The sequence below is a fragment of the Halyomorpha halys genome, unplaced genomic scaffold, assembly GCF_000696795.3.
Source record: "Halyomorpha halys isolate HHAL.00 unplaced genomic scaffold, Hhal_1.1 Scaffold36.1, whole genome shotgun sequence".
Lineage (NCBI taxonomy): Eukaryota > Metazoa > Arthropoda > Insecta > Hemiptera > Pentatomidae > Halyomorpha > Halyomorpha halys.
In genome coordinates, this window is record NW_027108624.1 from 1,581,625 (window position 1) to 1,604,053 (window position 22,429).

Sequence of the window (22,429 nt, forward strand, 5' to 3'; positions counted from 1 at the left end):
GTAGGTGGTTTAGTCTGTGGATAGGAGCTTAGAGACTGATATAGTGAAGTCTGAGGGAGAGAAACAGAGGACTGAGGCTGAGGGTGGGATGTCAGAGGGAGAAGATAAGAAGCTAGAGGCGCCTGAACTCGACGAGTTACTTCTGCGTATTTAATAAAAGGCTGTCTTCTGGAGTTGATGGGTTGTTGTAAGCGATTGTTAACCGGGGTACGATGTTCCAAGTCACTCATTGATGGACCAGCAAGTTCTTCTCCTAGAACCACTTTGTTTTGATTGAACTCTTTTAATGCAGAATTTGAGGTTTTTTGGCGTTGCATTTTTTGTATATTTCGCAACCTTTGTAGTTAGCAGAATTCTTTCCCACAGAGTACGCATTTAGCTGGAGTCTCTTGAGTCTTCTGACAGGTATCAAATGGATGTGAGCCAGCACATTTAACACATCTGGCTTGATGGTGGCAGTAGGCTTTTGTGTGACCAAGATTCGGACACTTACTACACTGGACAATTTCAGCCCTGTGTCGGGTTCCTCAAAACGTACACAAGAGTATACCAGCCTCGAAATTTTAAAAATGTCTGCATTATTGGAAGCTGGTTCTAAGTCGATGAAAAATAGAGGAAGTCGATATTTTTCCGTGGGGTGTACACCATTAGAAATATGGCGAACATTGTGACCCAATTCCTCCAAGTCACTCTTGATGGCTGTAGATGGAGTAGTGGAATGGAGTCCCCTCAATACGACTCGATATGGTTTATCTTCTTTTAGCTGGTAACAGTGGAAATCATAATTCTTCTCCGATAGATGTCTAACTAGGCTCTTGTAGTGGTCTTTGTTTGTTGTGGTAATCTTGGTATCTTTTCTATTGGTATAGCACTTAAAATTCGGTGAATTTTAAATTTATGTTTGATAATGGACAATGTAGTCCAAAGCATCAAGGATAAATGAAATTGACACCATATTTCTACTTTACAACTTTTTAGTCAACAATGCTATTTGCCTTTAAAACCTGTCTATTACATTATGTAAAAAATATATTTTAGAATATTAGTTATATCACTGAATACTAAAATATACCTAATTATATGTAACAAATATATTTCCCAAAAATTCTTGACTTTCACATATATTTAAAAGCCCCATGCATGAACACCACACATTGTGTACAAAAAAGTGACAAGGAGATGAACTGTAGATAATTCTTCCATCGTTATTTTTATAAAGAATTACCTTACCTAAAAAGTATACTTAGCACTTTATAAGCCAAAAGTAGTTTTTTGATGAATTCTCGTACCCCCCCCCCAAAAAAAAAATTGTTGGACAACTTCAGATTCGTATTCAGCATTTCAATCAAGTTTATTTAAAGTTAGCCACTAAAAACAATTACACCAGAAATTTCCACTTTAGGCCATTTTTGTACACCATATGACTAGATTATAGGCTTTATAACGGGTGACTACTGAATTTATATGGAATACTTACTTCTTTAGGAAGTCCTAAACAATTAAAAAACAATTTAAATTCTTCAGCAGTGATATATCCACTTTTGTCTTTATCTACAGCCTGAAAACAAAGCAATTGAAAAAATATACTCAAAATAATCAAAATAAAAAGAAATTTAAAAATACGTAACATACCTTGAAAAGATATGGAAGGAAGTTATGAACTTTTTGCCTCAACTCACGATCGTTTACAACATGGTGCATGTCTTCCAAATATTGTTCAGTAGTTACTAAATTGTAAGGACTGATGGTACCCCATCTTTCTTCCCATATATTCTAAGCAAGCAATAACATACAATAACAAATATGAAATCAGAAAGAAATTAATTTATACAATATATCGTACACTGTATAATTTTTGTTATGTTATAATACATTAGGCTAGTGGTTTCCAGTTTATGGGCAGATACGAGGGTTAACAAACTTAAGTCAAATCAAACAAAAATAAATAAATAAAACAAATCAGTAAAACAATTATGTATAACCCATAATCCTCTTCTTAATGTTTAGGGAACAATTGATTGTTGGCTTACTTTCAAGTTCAAAAAGCACAAATGTTTTTGAACACCTATTAATTTATTTATTATAACCAAAATAATTCATAATAATAAAAATCTTTAGGCACCAATATCCCATAAACATAGTGATAATGGAGTTACATTCACAGGAATTTTTTTTTTGTTTTGAGGATCTTAATTCATATTTTCAGTTTGGACACTTAACCCTAAAACACCCTGTAATTTATGTATGTATGTATGTATGTATATACATATTTTATACTCGTTTTTATCTTTTCAAATTCATTATATTTTATAATGTTTGATAATTTAATTTTTATTTTGTATTTTACTCTAAGGCTCTAAAGCCTAATTTTGACGCCTGTAATATTATTCTAAAGGGATCACTCCCAGCAAATATTATTATTATTATTTAGGAATTTTCCTTATTCTCTGTTTTCACCGGAAGTAGCACCTACCCGGACCTAGGTCAAGGGTGAGGCTAGAAAAAATTAATCTTTCATATGGAGACATTTTCTGACTATGCTCGCAGTCCTGAGCAACACAACTTTCTGCATTAGTTCCAGAATATTCAACAACAGATCTAGGTCCTTAATGCTCTCCAGTGTCATCTCCAGGATCAGACCATTGGTTGAGATAGTCAACCGTAGCACCCTGACTTTCTCATGCTTGAACAGTTTTCATTCCTCTCCTAGATCCTGATATATCCGAATTTTTTCAGCTACCATCTTGTGAAGGATGTCATCCGATGGTACGCCTATTTTTATAATTGTTGCACATTTTCCTCTCGTAGAGATTTGTAAAATATCAGGCTTATTATGAGGAATTATGTGATCGGTAATGATGGCCTGTTCCCAATTGAGCTTGACATCCCGTTTATCAATGATCGCTTGTGGGCTGTACTTGTAATAATGCCTGATGTCGTTCAAAATGTTCAACTTTTTGGCTAATTCCTGATGGATGAGTTTAGCCATATTGTTGTGCCTTAGTAAATATTCCTTTCCAGCAAGCACTTGGCAGTCTGATGTTATGTGCTGAATTAATTCTGATGCTGTTCTACACAGCCGACAAGATTCAGTTATGTTTTCTCCACATATACGGCATCTGTAGTCCTATTAGCTATCACCTGGTCCTGTCTGGCAAAAATAAATCCTTCTGTTTCTGGGAAAAGGGCACCTTTGCGAAGCCATATTAGTCCTCCTATCATGTCCTATCAATTCCTCCTTCCGATAAACTATGGTAAAATCTTCAATGCAGTTCCTTAGAATTCCAGTTTTCAAGCAGAAGATCTTGGTTTACTGCAGAAGGAAAATTTTCATTTTGAAGGCTTAGCGCGGTGTAGCCGTTGTCCAGTGCTACAGTTGATAGTGCTATAGTTGAGATGATTCTCGAAGCTATGTTGGCTTGGAAGTAGTTCCGAAGATTATCTTCTTCGCTGCGACAAGCTTTTAACATGCTTGAAAGCCCTCGTCCTCCTATTTTTCTTGAAAGGTACATTCTAACCACAGAAGTTTTTGGATGACATTTTCAGGATTTAACTAATTGCACTCTGAGTTAAGAATCCAGTGCATCCAGATCTGTATTTGACCATTTAAGGACACCAACAAATAGGCTAAAGCTGGTAACGCCCATGCATTCAAAGCTTATTATATTCTTCCCTAACAGATAAGATTCAAGAATAGCTTCAACTTAATAACTTATTATTATTATTATTACTATTATTATATATATATATTTTTATCACATATACATATCTCGACTACATCATTGCTCACAGATAATCAAGTTCAAATTGGAATCATATTTTTCTACTAATACATTTACAATAAATTAAAAATTATATTAAGCACATGTTCGTTGACACTTCACATTTTTCATTTGAAACTTTCAATGACTATCACAATTTCTTCTATTAAATTTCATTGCAAAGTGAAGCTAACATAACCTGGGAGGAAAGGATGTAAATGACAACCTTTAATAAATGTGAGATTCATTCTTCCAGCATTAAATGTTATGGTTAGCATTAAATATTCTTCTTTTTTTGTTTTATTTCATTAAATTTGTATTTAAGCTTTTTTATAATTCAATGAATTTGTTTTAAGGGAAGTTTTTAACATTATAGGATTTAAATAATTATTATTGTACAGATAGAAAACTTATTAATCTCTTTTTTTCTTTCTTTCTAGAGGAATTTCAAGAATAAATGAAAAAAACAATTTTTTCATTCTAAAAGTATTTGAAGATCGAAGATTTATTCTTGCATTCAGTGCAGACCTTAGGAATTTGAACCCTGGATAATTACATGATAAATTACCTTTTCTCTCCCCCAAGTTTTAATTTCACTTCAAAATTTTCATGTTAATACAAATTAATTTTGTAATAAATACCTATATAATAATGTAAAATGCCACCATTTTAAAAACTTTTACCATTGAAAAACAGTAATGAACTGTGAAGTTGAAAAAGTATTAACTAAACTTATAACAGACCTACAACAGTTGAAAGTTTGAGAGGATAAAAAATTACATTTGCCGAAAGTAATTAAAACAACAGGTTCTGTCACTGATAGTAGATTTCTATAACTTGTATGGTTACTAGCTGGAAACATGAGGTGATACTGAAGGAATTTTAAAAATTGGTTCCTGAAGATAAATAGATTGTTTTATTGTTTTATCACTTTGGCCACAAGAAGGAAGCCAGGGCTAAGTAGTCCATGTTTATGATGCTTTGGATAAATTAATGAAAAGGCCTTAAATTTATACTCTGAAGTATATTTAGTTTTGCATTAATTAAAAAATTGGATTTCTGGATAATAAGTTTGATAAGGTAATGATAAGTTATAATACCAAAGTTTAAGAAAATTTGTGCTGAAAAACGAATCTAACAATTACAACGAAATATTATTATTTTGTATCAATTATTAGTACTAATACTATAATATTATATAGTATTAATTATTATGTAATCTACTTTTTCATTTTACTTACCATTCTATGAAATGTATTCTAAGAGGAAGTATTGTGATAGTGAACAATTTCAAATCTGAGTTTTCACATTTTTAAAATAAATATAGATTTTTTTAGGTTCCCTGAGTCCAATAACCAAATTTCACAAAATGGTATGTCTGTATGTATATAGGTAGCCTGGCTCGGAAACAATAAGTTGTACAAAACAAAAATTATATATTTGAGTTAGGAACATGTCTGGGATGTGACAACAACTTTTTTTTGCTAAAATCAACATAACAGAAGTCCAACTTTATATAATTGATTTTTCACTTTTTTACTAATTTTTGAAACATGACTATTTTGATTAAACCTGTCATACAAAGGTACAATCAATTGGACTTTGATATAAGCTAGGTCTTATACTTCTTGAAATAGTCTGAACGGCCTTAAATACTGAATTTTCAAAAAACTTTGTCTAAAGTACCTTTAATTTTGTTGATTTGAAATAATTAACAATCTCTCATTATCGGTAGTAATAAAAAATGGTTAAAAATAAAGTATGAAAGAACTTAATAATTAAATAAAGAAGAATATAAATTTGTTTGTATTTCTATGTTTATTATGACAATAACTCGATTGACCTATGATGGTTATCATAACTTTTTCAATATTGTCATGACCATAGAAACACAGAAAAAGTAGTTTTTTTTTTACCTAACCAATAAATAGAATTATAATAAGGGGGATATTGCCATCGTGAATAATAAAGAAGTTATAAAATTTGAGATGAGCAATGATTTCAACACAAAGTAAGGTTGTAAGTGAAAAGCATACCACACCACATTTTTGTACTTTTGTGAGACTAATTTTAATTAAATTTCAATTATTATTACTTATGTGAGTCGAGCATAACACTATATTTCTACTAACATAACTTACAATTTTTTTTTGGCTGACCACACCCCCCCTCGACCATCTTCTCCACTTATTAATCAATGGTCAACTATCTACACCTCATTATTATTACTTATAATAAAATATTGTTTGAAGTATACTTATTACGTAATATGGTATATTTTTTATAGCCTATTAAATAAATTACAACATAAGAAAAGTATTTATAAGATTAGACTGCATGAAAATTGAGAAGGATTCAACAATTTTGCTAACAAAAAGGGCAACAGAAGTACAAACGGTCCCCGGAAACCACTGCATTAAGTCATATGACAAAATCTCAAAAGAATTTTCATTAATAATTGCCTAGAAAACGTACATTGGAAAATAAATGAATGGATTATATTCAGAGGATATTTTAATCAAACAGTTATTAGTTTATTAATATATTTTTATTTTTTTTTTATATAAGAAGATGGTCAGGGTTGCGGTCAAAAGAGAAACAAAAATAGTTTACAACTATTTATTTTCCGACGTTTTGCCCCACTTTGCAGGGCTTCATCAGGGCTGTTCAAAGCAAACGGTTGCAGGCAGCTCTATTCAACCGTTTGCTTTGAACAGCCCTGATGAAGTCCTGCAAAGTGGGGCGAAACGTCGGAAAATAAATAGTTGTAAACTATTTTTGTTTCTCTTTTGACCGCAATCCTTACCATCTTCTTATATATCAATTTTTACGGTCAACTATAAATACATATATTTTTATTTTTTGTTTAAGAGCCTAAAACTAAAAACATACATATCTTTGTTTTATCTTGTTTATGTTTTGGCCCTCAAGCCATTATCAAGCAGACACCTAAAATAATCACATTATTTACTTAAAATTCACTCAACACATAACACTACATTTCAACTAACATGACTTACAATTGACTAGTCGAAGTCATTAAAAATTTATTCTCCCTATTGATATATATTTTTGTCATACTAGTTTTAAAACAAATTATAAATACCTGTACAACTTCATTGAATTCTTTTTGCTGATGTAGATCCAAATGCCCAAGATAAATAAATCGGTCAACTAATATCTTAAAGTCATCAAAAGAGATAACTCCATCCTTGTTTATATCTAATATTCCATGAAATGTTCTCATTTTACGTCTCCAAAATTCACTTTTTCCCTGTGAATTATAACACAATTTTAACAAATAACGGTAGCAGTAAAATTCTCGGACACGATTAATGAAATGAACAGGTTACAGAGGCTTGTAATCTTAGAATGATTAAATGTTATGAAAAATTATAGAAAGAAAAAACCCTGCCTATCAGCATATGATTTTATACCAAGGTGGTACCCAACCAATGAAGGATAATATAAGGATTGAAAATTAATCAATAAGGGTAATAATTTATTACCTAAAAAGGAATAATGAACAAGAGATATTTGTTTAATCAGATGTTTAATGGTTGAAATTAACTTATGAATACCTGATATATATTTTTCATGAAGTGTTTTCTAAATGTTTATGCATAAAGTTTTAATTATAAAGAATTAAAATTATAAGAAAAAAAAATTAGCATCTGGAGTTTCATTCTTATGAAGTTCGAGTGCCAGCAAGAAAATTAATGGATTATAAAGTAGTTACTAATTATGAATTATAAAGTTCTAGCACAGAAATAAATGAAACACCATTTTTAAAAGCCCTAGATATTTTTTACCCCCTACCAATGTAATCTTAGGTTTTGATTTTAATTCAGTTTCAAAAATGATATTCACATAAAAACACAATGTTACAGCTTCAATAGGTACAAAGCAAGAATAAATAGTAGATTTAATATATTTTCGACATTAACAAATTCGGCAAGAGAGATCTGAACTATGTGGAGATTATGAAGAATAAAGCTTATTTCATGATGTTACTCTTAAACTAGTAAAAAAAACTTACCTTTTCAACACATGAATCCCAATCATCATCAGAATCAGAATCTGAATATATTTTTTCTTGGATTATTTTATTTTTACTTGAAGCAATACTTGAGTTCCATTTAACCTATAAGTAAATAATAGAAAATAATTAGTCAATGGATATTTGGTATTACTAGATAAAGTTTATCATTTATTTTATAAACAAACATTTATCCAAGTAAAATTGTCCCAAACCATATTTAAAGTTTAATTAACTTAAGCTTAAATAGATAAAAATAAAAACTTTTATTTAGTAATCTAATATTATTGTGATATAAATATAAAATAACAACAATCCTGGAACATAATTAAAAAAATAAACAAAGGAAGGAAAAAAAAATCACTATTATTAATCTAGAGAACAAATTAATAAAACCATAGGAATACACTAAAAATGGGTCAAATTCCTCCAAATACTGGAAATTAATTGAATTTTTCTTAATACTTCACATTTGTTAATCTTAGTGCTTCTTAACATCCTTAATCCTGGTTTATTTAATCCATATTTTATAATTCTTAGTTGGTTTTAGAAAGAACATCAAACATTATTTATTTTAAAATATAAAGAAATTTCTAAATGACCTATTTAATAAAGTAACCTTAACAAAAAAAAAAAAAGAAAGAAAGAAAACTCAATTCAAATTAATCATTAATATTAACACATTAATTCAGTTAATTTTCATATGTTATTACCTCATATACAAACCAAACAACAAACACAAATTAATTTGATTACAGAAATGTAATACATAAACAAGTACCATTTACTATAGACATAATAATAAATAACAACAACAAAAAATTTGTTTTATTATTATTCTATTTTATTTTCAGTAATTTAACGAAAATATTTTATCAGATCGAAAACAATAAAGGCCTAATGGTTCTAAGTTTAAAAAAATGCTCCATAATGTGAATATTTTAAAATTAGACTGTAGGAAAATATTCCAGGGGGTGGTCAAGAAAGGTACAAAATAGTAAAAAAACTATTTATTAGTAACATGCACAAAATAACCAAAAAAAAAAAAATAATTAATAATCAAAAAAAAAAAACTATTAATATCCATTTAGTATAACTATTTACTATTTTGTACCTTTTTTGACCAAAACCCAGCCTATCTTCCTACAACTTATTACATCTCAACTATTAATTAATATTCTAATGTTTTAAAAATAGTTTCATATGTTCTTTGAACTCATGCTGCATCAGCGTAAGTGGCATAATTTTAGGGACAATTCAACTAAATGGCAAAACAAAAGAAATAGTAGTTCCATTGAACTTATTATAAATTTAGAACTGAAAGAAAGTTAGTAAAAATTTAATACAAATAATGAAAATTCTGAGAATTGTGAAAAAAACTAATACAATTTTAGAACAATTGTTTATAGTTAGAAAAATCTTTAGTTTTTACCAATATATTTTAAAATAGATAATTTAATAACATAAATAAATTACTTAAATATTAACGCATGTTATACATATGTCTTATACTTGCCACATGTAGTACATATATATACATATTTTGAGCTTAAATAACTACAAAAACTGCTATAAAATTGTGGAGGGGGGCTCCTTGCAAATGGCCTTGAAGAAATTTAAGATTTACTATATGTTTCTAAAATTTAGTAAATAATGGAAGTAATAATATAAATACGTTAAAAAATATAATACATTATGAAAATTCTTTAAGGTCTTCTTATATACATGTGCAAGTACAAAGGGCATCCAAATGTTTAATGGAGAGCAATGATTTTTGACATAATAATGCAGAAATTTTAATTCTAGATGATTACTTTTTCCTAACTACTCAATTCACTCAGTTAAATATTTAGAAGGTCAATATAAAGCCTTTAATAGACTTAAACATTTAACCTAAAATTTACTCAGCTAATAATAACCAATTAAACCTGCATAAATATATATTCATTTGTTTTTAATTAAATTGTTTTATATAACTTCAAAATATTCAAACAAAATTATACTTCCAATAAATAATAATAAATATTGCAGTGCAACAGTGGACCATTCCAGCAAAGCAAAGAATGACCTTGGCATTATATTTTAATTTTTTTTCCTTGTCATGTTCTGGAGCAATTTCATTGGGCATTTGAAAACTAATTTTCATTGATTATTACCTAATATGCAAACCAAACAAAAACGCATATTAACTTTATTACAGAAATGTAATACATACATTATGTCTATTGCCTATAGACATAATAATAAATGACAATTTCGTTTGATTATTATATTAGGTAATTTAATTTTCTATATTATTATCATTTGCTAGATACAGTAATTTTCAACATACCTGAAGAAACAAATGTTGATTAACGTTGATGTTCCTTAAAGTACGTGGAGCATTCGTTCTTAACAGAGCAAAAATAGGAGACAAAAACATTTTGTTTTAATTTTTAAAAACAAAACAATTCAACGATATAAGACTTCTTCTTGAATTATATACATATATACATTAACAATGGCGTGAGAAAATCAAACAAGTCCAATAACAAGAAATCCAACAAGTGATAAGGAACGTTAGTGTAAACTACAAAGGTCGATGTCCTACCCTTTTGAATTTAAAGGGATGGAGGGGATAGCCCTTTTCCTACTTACCTCTCCTAAGGACAAGTTCTGGGCATTCTACCAAGCTCAATATTTCGTGTTCTTAACTGAATATAGATCTCAAATGATGTTCTAGTTCTAACTGAGGCAAAGGTTTTTAATTTTTTATAATAATTTCAATCGAAATTTAAATTACAAATAGTTGCTTATTTCACATCTCTTACCTAAATGAACCATTCCAACTTTATTACTAGTAAATTATATGGTTATTAAAGCAATATATATTTGATTCACTTCTATTCCAGCTTTTGACATAAAGATTTTTCTTAAACAGGTGTTTCATTATCTAAAAAACTAAATACCAAACCAACAAGTAACCCATGGTATAGACAAAAGAAAATATGAATATTGATTTGTATCTTTATTCCTTCAGGTGAATTATAATATCCATTAAAAAAAGAAATCATTTCCTTTAACCAAATTTTTTTTTTGTGGTCTCAACTAACAATGAAACTACCTGTAACAATATTAATTTTGATCAAAATTTCTCTTCTGAGAACTCGGGAAATGTTCTCTCTGTAAAAAAACCTCATGAAGATGAAAAGTTAGTAAACTGCTTTCATAAGTGAATTCATATTTATTTTAAATGCAGTTGGTAAATCAATAATTTATAACTGGAAAATTTCTCATTCTCCGCGCGTCTACTAATATTTTTTATTTGTGAACCTCCAGAAGTGAATTCCTTCATAACAAAACCAACTGCGTAATAGAAACCACTGCCAAAGCTCGGCAAAACCATTTTTTGCCGCCTAATAACTGTCACTTTTCAGCTTTCTGGTAAAAGACGGTAAAATATTCATTTTCAAATGAGTATTAATATACTTGATATTGATATAATATTTGATAATTCAAATAGGAGTGTTCTTAAACTTCAAATTTTCATTACTCCGCCTCAAGAATTTTCATTTACTTTTGCCAAAACGTTTTTTGTTATTTAACTGTCGATCTTAGACGGAATGCCGAATGATTCCAAAAGTACCTAGAAATTCACAATTAGAAATAAGACAGGGATTAAATTGAGAGCTATTTGAAATTATAAAAGGTCGCATTCGTCAGTTATTGGAAATATTCGTGATTTTATTTAAGATCGACAGATAAGCTCCTTTCCTCACGCTCTAAGAATTTGTACCTCATAATAGTGATGGTATCCTCACGCTTTCCATTTGGCAACTAATTACCGATATTTTAAGGTTAATGACTTTTCGTTTGAGAATAAAATTTACGGGATGTCCCGTTTTTGAAATATGAGTGTTTCCAGGAAATGTGTTAGCAAACACGATGGAATTTGATAATAATTCAAACTAGACCGTTTTTTCACTTATCCTCAACTTTGGAACAAATCGGACAAGGCGTTTTCAAAATATGGACGTGTCAAGGATCATACTTTTGGACATGTGAAAGCGAAAATAGGGAATGCAATTTGACAAAAGTGATAAAAGTCCATTTTCGCACTAAACCTCATCTTTCATCCAACTTTAGGCCAAGAGGGAAGAGGCTTTCTCGAAATACTGGTGTAGAAATGGAAATACGTTTAGGCTTACATCAACGAAAGTACCGGATGAAATTAGTATAGGCTCATCTAAGTACCAGTCTTCACAATCATTGAACATTTTATCAAAATCAGCTCAGCGGTTGTAGCTGCAATACGCGAACAAGGATTTGACTTAGGTTGGCTGGAACAAATTGACCTGGATTTGGGGCCGACCCGTCGGGTGTGGGTTTTTGGGCACAAATCAAAGGGCGCTAGTAATGCATCCACATGTTTGTTTTCAGTTTGCATTGTTTTAGAACTGCCAACAGATGAATGTTTATGCTCTCCATGTTTTAATTAGTTAAAGAATTTTCTCAACCTTCGGATTCAATAATTAAACCTTGTTTAAGATTGTATATTTTAAAACTCTATGGATTCTGTGTGAACACATTGTTTCAAATCTTGTTAATTAACTTTAGCAGTTTATTTTTTATTTAACATAGCACAAACATAAATTTATGAAGACATTAGGGTAATTAAATTAAAAAGTTTGTGATAAAAAAATCTAGAACGAAGGTTGAATTTATAGGTAATGTAATACTAGTTATTTGATTTTTTATCAAGTACAACCTATATTGCTGATATTTTCGTTTCCTTTCATTTCTTCCTCTTTATAATAAATGTATAGTAAATCGAATGTAAAATCCGAAAAAAATCATAAGAACAAAACAAGCTTGTGAATACCAACGTTTGTTGCTTCCTTTGTTCACCAAGATTTATACAAGTCTTGTATTTGCGGCAAGTGGCAAACATGTAGATCCAGCATTATACATCACGAGGTCATTGGTGTGTACAGCCATTAATACCACGCCACACAAACGTATGTTCCTACGTCCTAGAATATCTACAAGTGATACATCATGTATCACTCTTTGCATGGCTACTCCACTCGGGACCGTTACTACTATGGAAATTCCAAAGATTCGGGAGTATGACCCGTTGGTTGAAGAAGTTGACCAGGGCCCTGTTTCATAATAAAGTACAAACTAGTACTATTAGTCTTGTAGATTTATCTTAATTTAATTACACAGACTTATAAAATAGTAACTTGTACTTTAGTATTTTTTTAATTCCTGTAATATCACTAATAGTCATCCCTATCATGAAAAAAATAAGTATTAGTATTATTACAACACTAGATTCTACACTTGTACTATGAACTAATACTATTAGCTTTCATTATGAAACAAGGCTCTGGTAGAATGCCGAAGTATCCCAAGTATACCCAACTATACGATGAAGATATTTGAGTTAACACAAGACACTTGGCTTCTGCTAGAGAGTCAGATGGTGACCAACTTTCTCAAGCGGAACATTCTGCATCTGAGTTGGAACTTCAGCACCGACTGGTATCAGAGAATCAATTTCAATTGGATGCTGAATTACAACCTACTTCCACTCAAGACGCAGACTCACCCGAGCTCACGACTCAACACAATTCAAGCGAAGCCTCTACAGCATATTCAGGTCTAAATAACAAAATGCAGAGAGGAATGATGTGGTGATAAACTGTTGTTATCGGTTCAATAAACTTGAAGTTTTTTGTCTCAAGTAATAGTTTCATGATTACATGTCTGTTTCATTCTCCACTATCATTGTTATATATTTTACGTTGTGTAACTCTTGCCTATTAAAGACTTGCTTTGTAGGTGGTCATTGTATTACAAACACTTCCATTGGAATGCACAGTTAGTTTTTTACCGGAGACTCCTCACAGATATTTGCACCGCTCCACTATAAACTCGGTCTTAGGGATCAAATACTAGAAAGGAGTAATAAAAAAAGAATCTTGATGAAAAACTCTGAATAGTTGGAGAAAGTCTGGAATTGGCATCGGTTTTGAAGCCGTAAATTAAATTTCCTATAAATGTGCGTAAAATAAATAAATGGACATTGAAACTGTTCTTGGTTCTCCACGGTACCTTTTGCTGAATAGTACATTTGAAGTACTCTGTTCATGACCTCCACATCCCTAGACTTGTTAAGATTTGAAAATGGCTTATTGACTATCAGCTTAGTGAGACATGAAGGCATGTACGCCAAAATATGTTACAATGACTGTATTAATGCTTCTATTATTAAACGTTTTATTATGCAGACAATAACAAAAAATCAAATCAAGTCAACTACTATAAAAAAAGATATTTGAATGACAGGTGTATTATGTTGAACGTTTTAGTTCATCATCAGTTGTAATTTTGTATTAAATACCTTTACGCCCTTATCCATAGGAAACCTTTCTATACTACTCCAAATGAAAGACGCAACAGTCGTCTGAGATAAATTTATTTCAATATTAATTACCAGTCTAATCGCACTTATTTGTCCCAAACGTTGGTTTATTTCAGTTGGAAGATTTATATGATATATGATATTTGAACAATAACGGGTTAATTATTGCTATTTTTATTAATTATTAGTTATTCCTACAACGAATCTCGTTTTAAAGAAATTTTTATTTCATGGTGTTGCATTCATGGCTAATTATTATATTAATATTTAAGGTATCAGAAACACGGGGAAATTAATGTTTAATATTCAATATTTAAATATTTGTTCTCTATTTCTTTTCTGTATCTTCTAATGTCTAATTTTCTAGCAACAAATTGGCTCGTTTTCACCAATCGTGAAGGCATTGCTAAACTGGTCACGAGTGTTGAGACTGTTTTACAGCTGATATTAGTTCTTTTGACATTTTATATGTTTTGTTTTCTGTTGATGTTGTACATAAGGGTATCGAGAATTTCAAAACACATCTAAAACAATGTCTCCGATTTCTAAGATCTCCAGACTTACGTTTAGTGATTTTAAGTGCCTATGCTGTGTATGTTTTTATTTTAAACAATACTTGTGAAGTCAGATATACTACATTTAATGCAATGTGACACTAAATGTGATCTGTATTTTGCGTGAACCTCGTGTATAAATGGTTTTTAGTCGTTTTTGTTAATATTAAGTTATTTCCTTTTCATCCCATCTATATTTATTCAATTATACCCATATTTACCTATGATGGATTTGAAGGCCTTGCATAAAAGTTCAACCTTCAATTCATTTACCGCTGGAAGTACTCACAAAATAGGTGCTTGGTTTGCTTTTCTGAATGTAAGATCAAAAAAATCCTCTATTAAAGCATCCAAAAGCATTACTCTAGGTAAGTCAGCATGAATTTAAAATTTTACTTCAAACGTTTATAGAAAGTTAATGAAAATATTATTCCAGTTAGTGTTTTATATAGTTAATAGTTCTTTTAAAATGTATTTGGTACCATAGTGGTGAGGAAAATCAGTATCTTTACCTAAACATAAGTAATTTCAAGTGCTTCTTGATAGCACCAAATTTTGTTGACAGTATCATGAACTAATTATCCAATGTTTATAAAAGTTTTCCAGTTGTTCTATTTGACACTTATAACTAATATCTGTCTACCAATATACTTTAGATAGGTTTATTTACTGAATACTGGTGAATCGATGAATAGCCTTGTGTTAGTACTTGATACTTATCTCTGATTATTTATGTTTTATTGTTGAAATGAAATTTCTTATAAGGGTTTGGCAATCAAAATGCTCTTTAAGTCAACTTGTTTGGGTGTAACCTAACTGTGCTAGATATTATTTTATGTATTTTCTGTCTTAAAAGTACCATTATAAATATGAAAAATTTTAAAAAGATAGGTAAGAAATCGTTGCTAATGATTTTAATTTAAAAATATTTAAGTAAAATGTTTTATTTCGTGACGTACCATATTAAAATAATGTATATAAATAATTATTGATTCAATAAAGTCATTTTATTCGTGTTAAGTGTATTTAACAATTTTTTTTGTATTTGTTCACTATAGAAATTATTTGAAAAGCTCGTATAATACTTAATTGAAAAAGACTTCTATGTCGACTGTTTGGGTTAGTCATTTTCCGTTATCTAAAAAAAAAAAAAACTCATAATTATTAGTTATTGTTTAGTCATTGCTGACTTTTTTTAAAAATATTTTTCTAATTGCAAAATAATCAGCAACCATTAGTTTTTGAAGAAATCTTGTGAACTAGCAAACATTTCATATCTTTCTTTTTTTTTAAAGTTCTTCCTTTAGAAATTTGTTTAAAAATATAACCTAAAATAATTAGAAACGTAACATTCCTACTGTTATTATTTTAGGCATTATGTTTTGCTGTTTAGGTAATATAATTAATGCACATTTTTTTAGAATTTAATAATAAATGTTAAAAATATATTACTTTTCTTATTTAAAATTTTGCCAAAAATTGCTATTAAAGTTTCTAAGTACTTCTGTAAAATCTAGAGTGATCTTTAGTTATGAGACATAGTACACACAAATTTTATTTATAAGCTTCAACGGAATTCATATTGTGATATTATAAAAAAGAAGGAATTTTTTATATACTGTAAGTTATTTTGCTACAATTCATAATTTATTAATAATAATTATTATTTTTTCATTTGTATTAAATTTGACAATCTGTTATTATAAATTTCAAAGATTAAATAATGTGGCAAGTGCTAGACCAATGTACTCTCTATTAGAGTTTGAGTTGTTAAATTGTTGTTGCGTTTATATTTAACAGTCCACACAAAGTATGTTCCAGATTTGTGATCAATTCAAATTTAATATTACACAATATTGTGTTATTTAATGAGCATTATACTTTTATCAGTCGTTAATGAGTGAATAAACTTTCTTATCTGGAATTGTAGATTTAAGTAATAATATTTTTATGTCCATTTGATTTCTAACTTGAGTTGTAAACAGTCAAAATTGGATTTCAATTGTTTGCTTATTGCTTTCAAATTAATTTTTTTTATTGATTATGTTACTAGGTAAGGATTCATTATTACGGAAGATAGATCACAGATTCTCAATTTTTTTATTTTTATCTTCAATCAAAAACCCTTTTCTCTCTTCTTTCCCCTTTCATGTTCCATATACACTGTTCCTAAGGTATTGACCTTTCTCTATCAATGCATCCTCTTTGATATGATTCAACTATATTGTATGAATGTTTTGTGTAATGTTTAATTAATATGCTTGCTTTTTTGTCCAATGGTGATTTTAATGTCCTGTGAACTTTAGGAATAACTTTACAAAAAAAAAAAAAAACAATCAATTTTAAGGCTTCTTCCTTTTTTTTTATTATCCATTTGTTATAGATGATTTATTCTTCTATAGAGAACTTGGAATGTATCCTGTATGTATTATATAAATTTATTCTTGTTGTTAAATTGCCAATAATGGGTGTAAAGCTATTATGGGGAAACATGAATTGTACAACTTTTTTTTCTTTTTTTTATCCATTGTAATGCAGCTCTGTTCCATTTTGGACTGTCAAAAGTATTGTTCGGAACAAGCCTTTTATATCAAAACCTTCTTCATGGAAGCAATGTTATAACTCAATGTTTCATCTAAAATTCAGATTTGTATTTAGGATTCTGTATTTCTGGATACAGCCTTTTATTGCATTAACTAATCAAAATTGGCTTGAATACATTTTACAACTGACAATGAAACGATAACATTTTGTGTAGTTGGCCTATTTATTTCTGAGAAGGCAATACATTTTTATATAATCTCCTGAAAAAAAAAAATGATGTACTCAAAAATTTAGTATGGATCGTTTTAATTGAGGTTATTAAATTTATTAATAAGATTGGAACAGATTTTGGGTAAAATTAACAAACATTTTTATCTATGATTAAAAAATAAAGTATATATAATATAATTTTTCTCTGTATATTTTTAAAGTAAAACAACTTCCAACATCAAGTATTACATCTTCTTACTTAAATGACTTTCTTAAGATATACATCTTATCCACAAAATCTTCCTTTTTCCTTCTATATCTACTAAAGCTGATCATTACTCTTACAATATACCATGTGGTTTACTTCTTCTTTTAAAATATCTACCATGTTCATTCTAGAGATGTTCCTTTATGAAATGATGGCTTATAATAAAAACTTAAAAATTCATTCCTTCCCCCCTTATCTTATTCTCCTTCCTATGCAGTATTACTGCACCATCTCCTAATAAAAAAAAGAAGGTAATATTCACCATTAAAGCTTATTTTTTTTTAACTTAGGAGCGATAAATGTTTTTCAAATTTTTGCATATTTGTTGTCAGTAAATTCATTTATTTAAATTTTACCTCCCTCTTGAACAACACATATTTATTAATTTTCAAAACGATGTTTTGGGACTCATCAGTGTTTTTTAAAAATTAAACTAGTGATTTGGAGTTATTTTTATATTTATTGTTATGAGCATAAAGCTTTCAAGGTTAGGTTTCTTTATAGTTATTACATAAATTATAACTTTCTCAGATAGTATGATCTTATATTAATTATTTCTAAATTCTAAGTTACTAACTGCCACAATACTCTTAACAAAAAAATTAAATTATAATCAAAATAGAATTCATTGCAATAAACTAGCTTATTCTTGTAGGCTATTCTATATTAAAATGATTAGAATGAAAGTTTTTTAATCATCAAATTTTTCGTTCACTAAGAACCTTATATTTTGGCTGTCCCCAAATATACTTAAAAATTCGAAAAGTTGTAGGCTCAGCAGTTGGTGAAGAATAAAAAATAATTAACTTTTATGATAATATACTGAATAAAAAAATTATTAATGAAGTTTAATCAGAGCTTAAGTGACATTATCATATTATTAATTTGACTAAGAAACATCCTTATGAATTTAAGACAACCAAATAAATATTTATAACTCAAAAGCTGGAATTTGGTCTAATACTAAGAAAAGCCCAAGGGGGAAAATCCGAGTATAACCGCTTAAATCTACTGGCGAAACAAACTGAAGTAACAAGAAGTGACAACCAAGTAATAAGGATTAGGCCAAAACATTAATTAGATCTTTCAAGGATCAAAATGTTAAATATTTGTGTGAAATGAGCTGTAATTTGAAGTTACTCTACAAACCATTTGAAGGTTCTTTTAAGTAGATATTTTTAAGAAAGGACTTCCCCGAAAATTTAATTTTACCAAGATTTTCTACATAGTTCATGAACCTAGCATGGGTGATCTCATCCCATCTTTTTCTTTTGCTCAGTAAAAAACAAATTTTACTATTTTTGAACCCCAGTCTTATCCTATAGCTATCCCCAGGAGTATCCTATAGCTAAAAATTTCTGTAAACTTACCTTCTTCCTGTAGGGCAGCTTCTTGGGTACATAACTTGTAATACTAAAATTTTCATTAAGAACCTGTCAAAATCTAGAGTTTCCAATGATCTTATATACTGCCAAGATGTGAAATTTAGTCATGAAACTAGTTAAAAGGTTGGAATAATGCAAAAATCGGCCAGAAAAGTGAAGGGTGATTGTAATACACCTACTAGGATAAGAATTAAAATCTCTTTTAGGCTTTTTTAATAATAGCTCTGAAATTTTTGAAATATAATATGTAAAGTATATGGAAATAGAACTAACAGCATTATCTATAAACAACCTGGTATTTATCTATTTTATGCATAATTTTATTTGTATGCTTTTATTTTATTTTCATTATTACATTATTTAGATGTGTAAATTGATTCTAAGATGTGTGTATTTTTGTATTCCTCATCATTTTCGGCAAAGATTAATTTTGTCTAATAATAATTATTTAAATTTTTTAAGGAAGTTAATTGGAATATTATTTTCTAAAGAGGAATTTTCTTCTAGTTATTTTAGGAGTAAATATTCAGTTGTCTCTCAAGTTAATTCTTGTTGTGATTATGATGTGAAGAAAGTAAACAGCTATCTCTCCTACCCAGAATAAATATACGACATATGAATTCTTTGAATACTTAAATGATGTTATTTTTTATTTTTTTAAATAAAAACATTTTGAATAAAAATTATGATAAAAGAATATTTGATCAAAACTATTGTTGTTGTTTGTTTCTTTTTATTCTTAGGTGCTGTTCCTGAAAATCCGAAGTTTGAATCTGATGGTGAAGTAGAAGAGTCATCAGAATTGTCTGCTCCAGTTGTGCAACTTCGTCCAAAATCTAGACATAGAAAAGATCTTAGTCTCTTGCAAGTAAGTACCCAAAAATAATTAAATCATAACTTTCAATTAATTTAGCTTTGATGTGCTTGTATATTAACTGTTTACCTTTGGTTAACTGTATAATTTATGGTAGGATAGCTACAATAATTCTTATAATCATATTTTCTTTTTATTGAAGATCAATCTATCTTAAAAGTTGGAGCAATAAGGCTATGTATTAATATGATATCAACATAATACATGTTTTTGATATTTATTGAAATTATGCTATACATATCAACAAGATATATATTTTATAGAAAACATTATTATTCTGAATTACCATCACTTTTAATCTATGGTTGAAAAAGTGGTGTCTTTCCCTGCAACTTAATGTTTGTATAAATTTTGGGTTGTAGATGAAACCTTTATTTTCATCTTCCATAAAATCTGTATCAATCATTTTAGTTTTTATGTCACTTTTTGGGCTTGGATCTTTCATACTTAAAGGGAATTTTATATTTCAGTCATTGAAATCCATAAAATATATTTTTATTTATTCTAAAACACATTCTAATTTATGAGTAAAGAATGAATACACTATAATAGTTACTATATTTGTTATACCAGTATCATAGTAATACATTTGTGTTAATTATAGCATGATATGAATAAGAGAAGATCATTGCCAGCAGATCTACATCTTCCTCAAGGTTATGTTGGTAAGTATGGAGAAGAACAAACTTTGACTAGAGCATCCCGTCGCCAGTCGATGTCTGAAATTGGCTTTGGACGTATGGAAACCTATACAAAACTGGACAAATTAGGACAGGTTCATATATTTGTATATATATATTTTTTTAATTTTACATTTTTACCACCTATTGTTAGTCGTGGATAGCTCTGGAATCAGGATGAAAAAGTGTATTCACTTTAGGAGAAGATTTGAATGTAAATTATGAAAGTATATATTATTCTAAGAAAAAAGAGCCTTATCTACCATTTCAAAAATGACAGCCAATTGAAAATCTGAATTTATTTATAAAAATCGCTTTGCACTATTTTCTGTTAGAAAGTAACGCCCCCACTTTGCAGGTCTAAAAAAAATACAAACAACTAAAAATATGCAATAGAATAAGAAATTAAGATAACATGAAATAAACGAAAGTTAAGGTAGGGTTAATAAATTATGTGAAAAATTTAATAAAAATGAACAATGTAAATTAATGAAAATAAAAATAAGATACACAGCAAAAGTTATATAAATAAACAAGAAATACCAAAAAGTTTTAGACATATAATGAAAAGGGAAGTAATAGCAAATAAAAAGAGAAATATAGAACAAAATATTACCCACTAACAAATGGGGAAAAAAGGAAATAAGAATAAAATAAAGGTCAAGAAAAAAGGAAAATGAAGAACAAACTAGGACACCCACCTTTCGGGTTCAAGGATGGTGTCCTAGGGTCGAAGGATGGATTGCATCAGCTTCAAGCTGTCAAGGGAGGAGAGAAATTTGACGGTTGACAAATGACAGTTACATCTGAAAGTGATAAAGATATAAAATAATACTAAAGTAAGATAAGATTAGGAAAAATAAGTAAACATTAAAGGTAACTAGATATTAAATAATAATACACAAAATATATAATTAGGCTTAAAAAAAAGTAGGTGGTGGGTGGGTGTCTAATTTACTTTGTTCATTTTTATAAAATCTTTCACATATTTTTTTAGCCTTACCTTAGTTTACTTTTATTTCTTGTTATCTTATTCTCCTACTCTGTTATATATTTTTAGTTGTTTGTATCTGGTTAAGGCCTGATGAACCCCTACAAAGTGAGGTGAAATGTTGGCTCATTACAAATTTTATTTTTGACTATTTGAGTTATTTTCAATCACACCCAGACCATCTTCCTTTTATTCATCACACAGTCAATCAATCCAATTTATCATATTAACTTCCAGGGCTGTGATACTCTTTAAGTGTTTTATTTATTTTATTTTTTTGTTGCATAATTTGCACTCAGTGATTCACTATCACAAACCATTTGCGATCTGTTGTCACTTTTTTCACATTAGTTTAAGAAAATATTTTTTTCCACTCCGACAAATTGTTTTTTGATATTATGGATCTACCTTATTAATGGCTGTAAGGTGTTGCTTCTTATGTTTTTCTACCAGAGCTTCTTTATATGTCAAAAATATTGAGAAGTTACTAGAGCTTGTTTTCATTTAGTTTCAGATATTCAGAAATTCATATGATTATTTTGGGTTGTATATATGGAGGTCGCATTGGTGACTGTTTTTTAATCAGGGATCCTAGAGGCAGATATCCTCATCTAACTTCTTGTGAGATTTTTATGTTAATAAATGTGTTTCAATTAGTTCCCTATTGTATTGCTTGAATTTTGGTTTAAAATAATTTACCCATTTACTAAATCA

At 29.0% G+C, this 22,429-nt stretch overlaps 2 protein-coding genes across 2 annotated transcripts in view; one reads left to right on the forward strand and one right to left on the reverse strand.

Moving 5' to 3' along the window:
• The window catches only part of CBP (sarcoplasmic calcium-binding protein), a 17,773-nt gene extending 7,389 nt beyond the window's left edge, over positions 1-10,384 (reverse strand). The window contains exons 1-5 of the mRNA XM_014430275.2: positions 10,133-10,384; positions 7,801-7,905; positions 6,868-7,035; positions 1,633-1,773; positions 1,478-1,558 (exon numbers count right to left, since the gene is read on the reverse strand). Coding sequence (XP_014285761.1) covers positions 1,478-1,558; positions 1,633-1,773; positions 6,868-7,035; positions 7,801-7,905; positions 10,133-10,222 — 585 coding nt within the window. The 5' untranslated portion in view covers positions 10,223-10,384. The remainder of the gene's footprint in view (positions 1-1,477; positions 1,559-1,632; positions 1,774-6,867; positions 7,036-7,800; positions 7,906-10,132) is intronic.
• A 4,228-nt stretch (positions 10,385-14,612) lies between these two features.
• LOC106686779 (cyclin-dependent kinase 17) overlaps positions 14,613-22,429 on the forward strand; it is a gene marked incomplete in the record, with an annotated part of 35,944 nt that continues 28,127 nt past the window's right edge. The window contains 3 exon segments of the mRNA XM_067046921.1: positions 14,613-15,131; positions 19,914-20,038; positions 20,649-20,819. Of these exon segments, the coding sequence (XP_066903022.1) occupies positions 14,987-15,131; positions 19,914-20,038; positions 20,649-20,819 (441 nt within the window).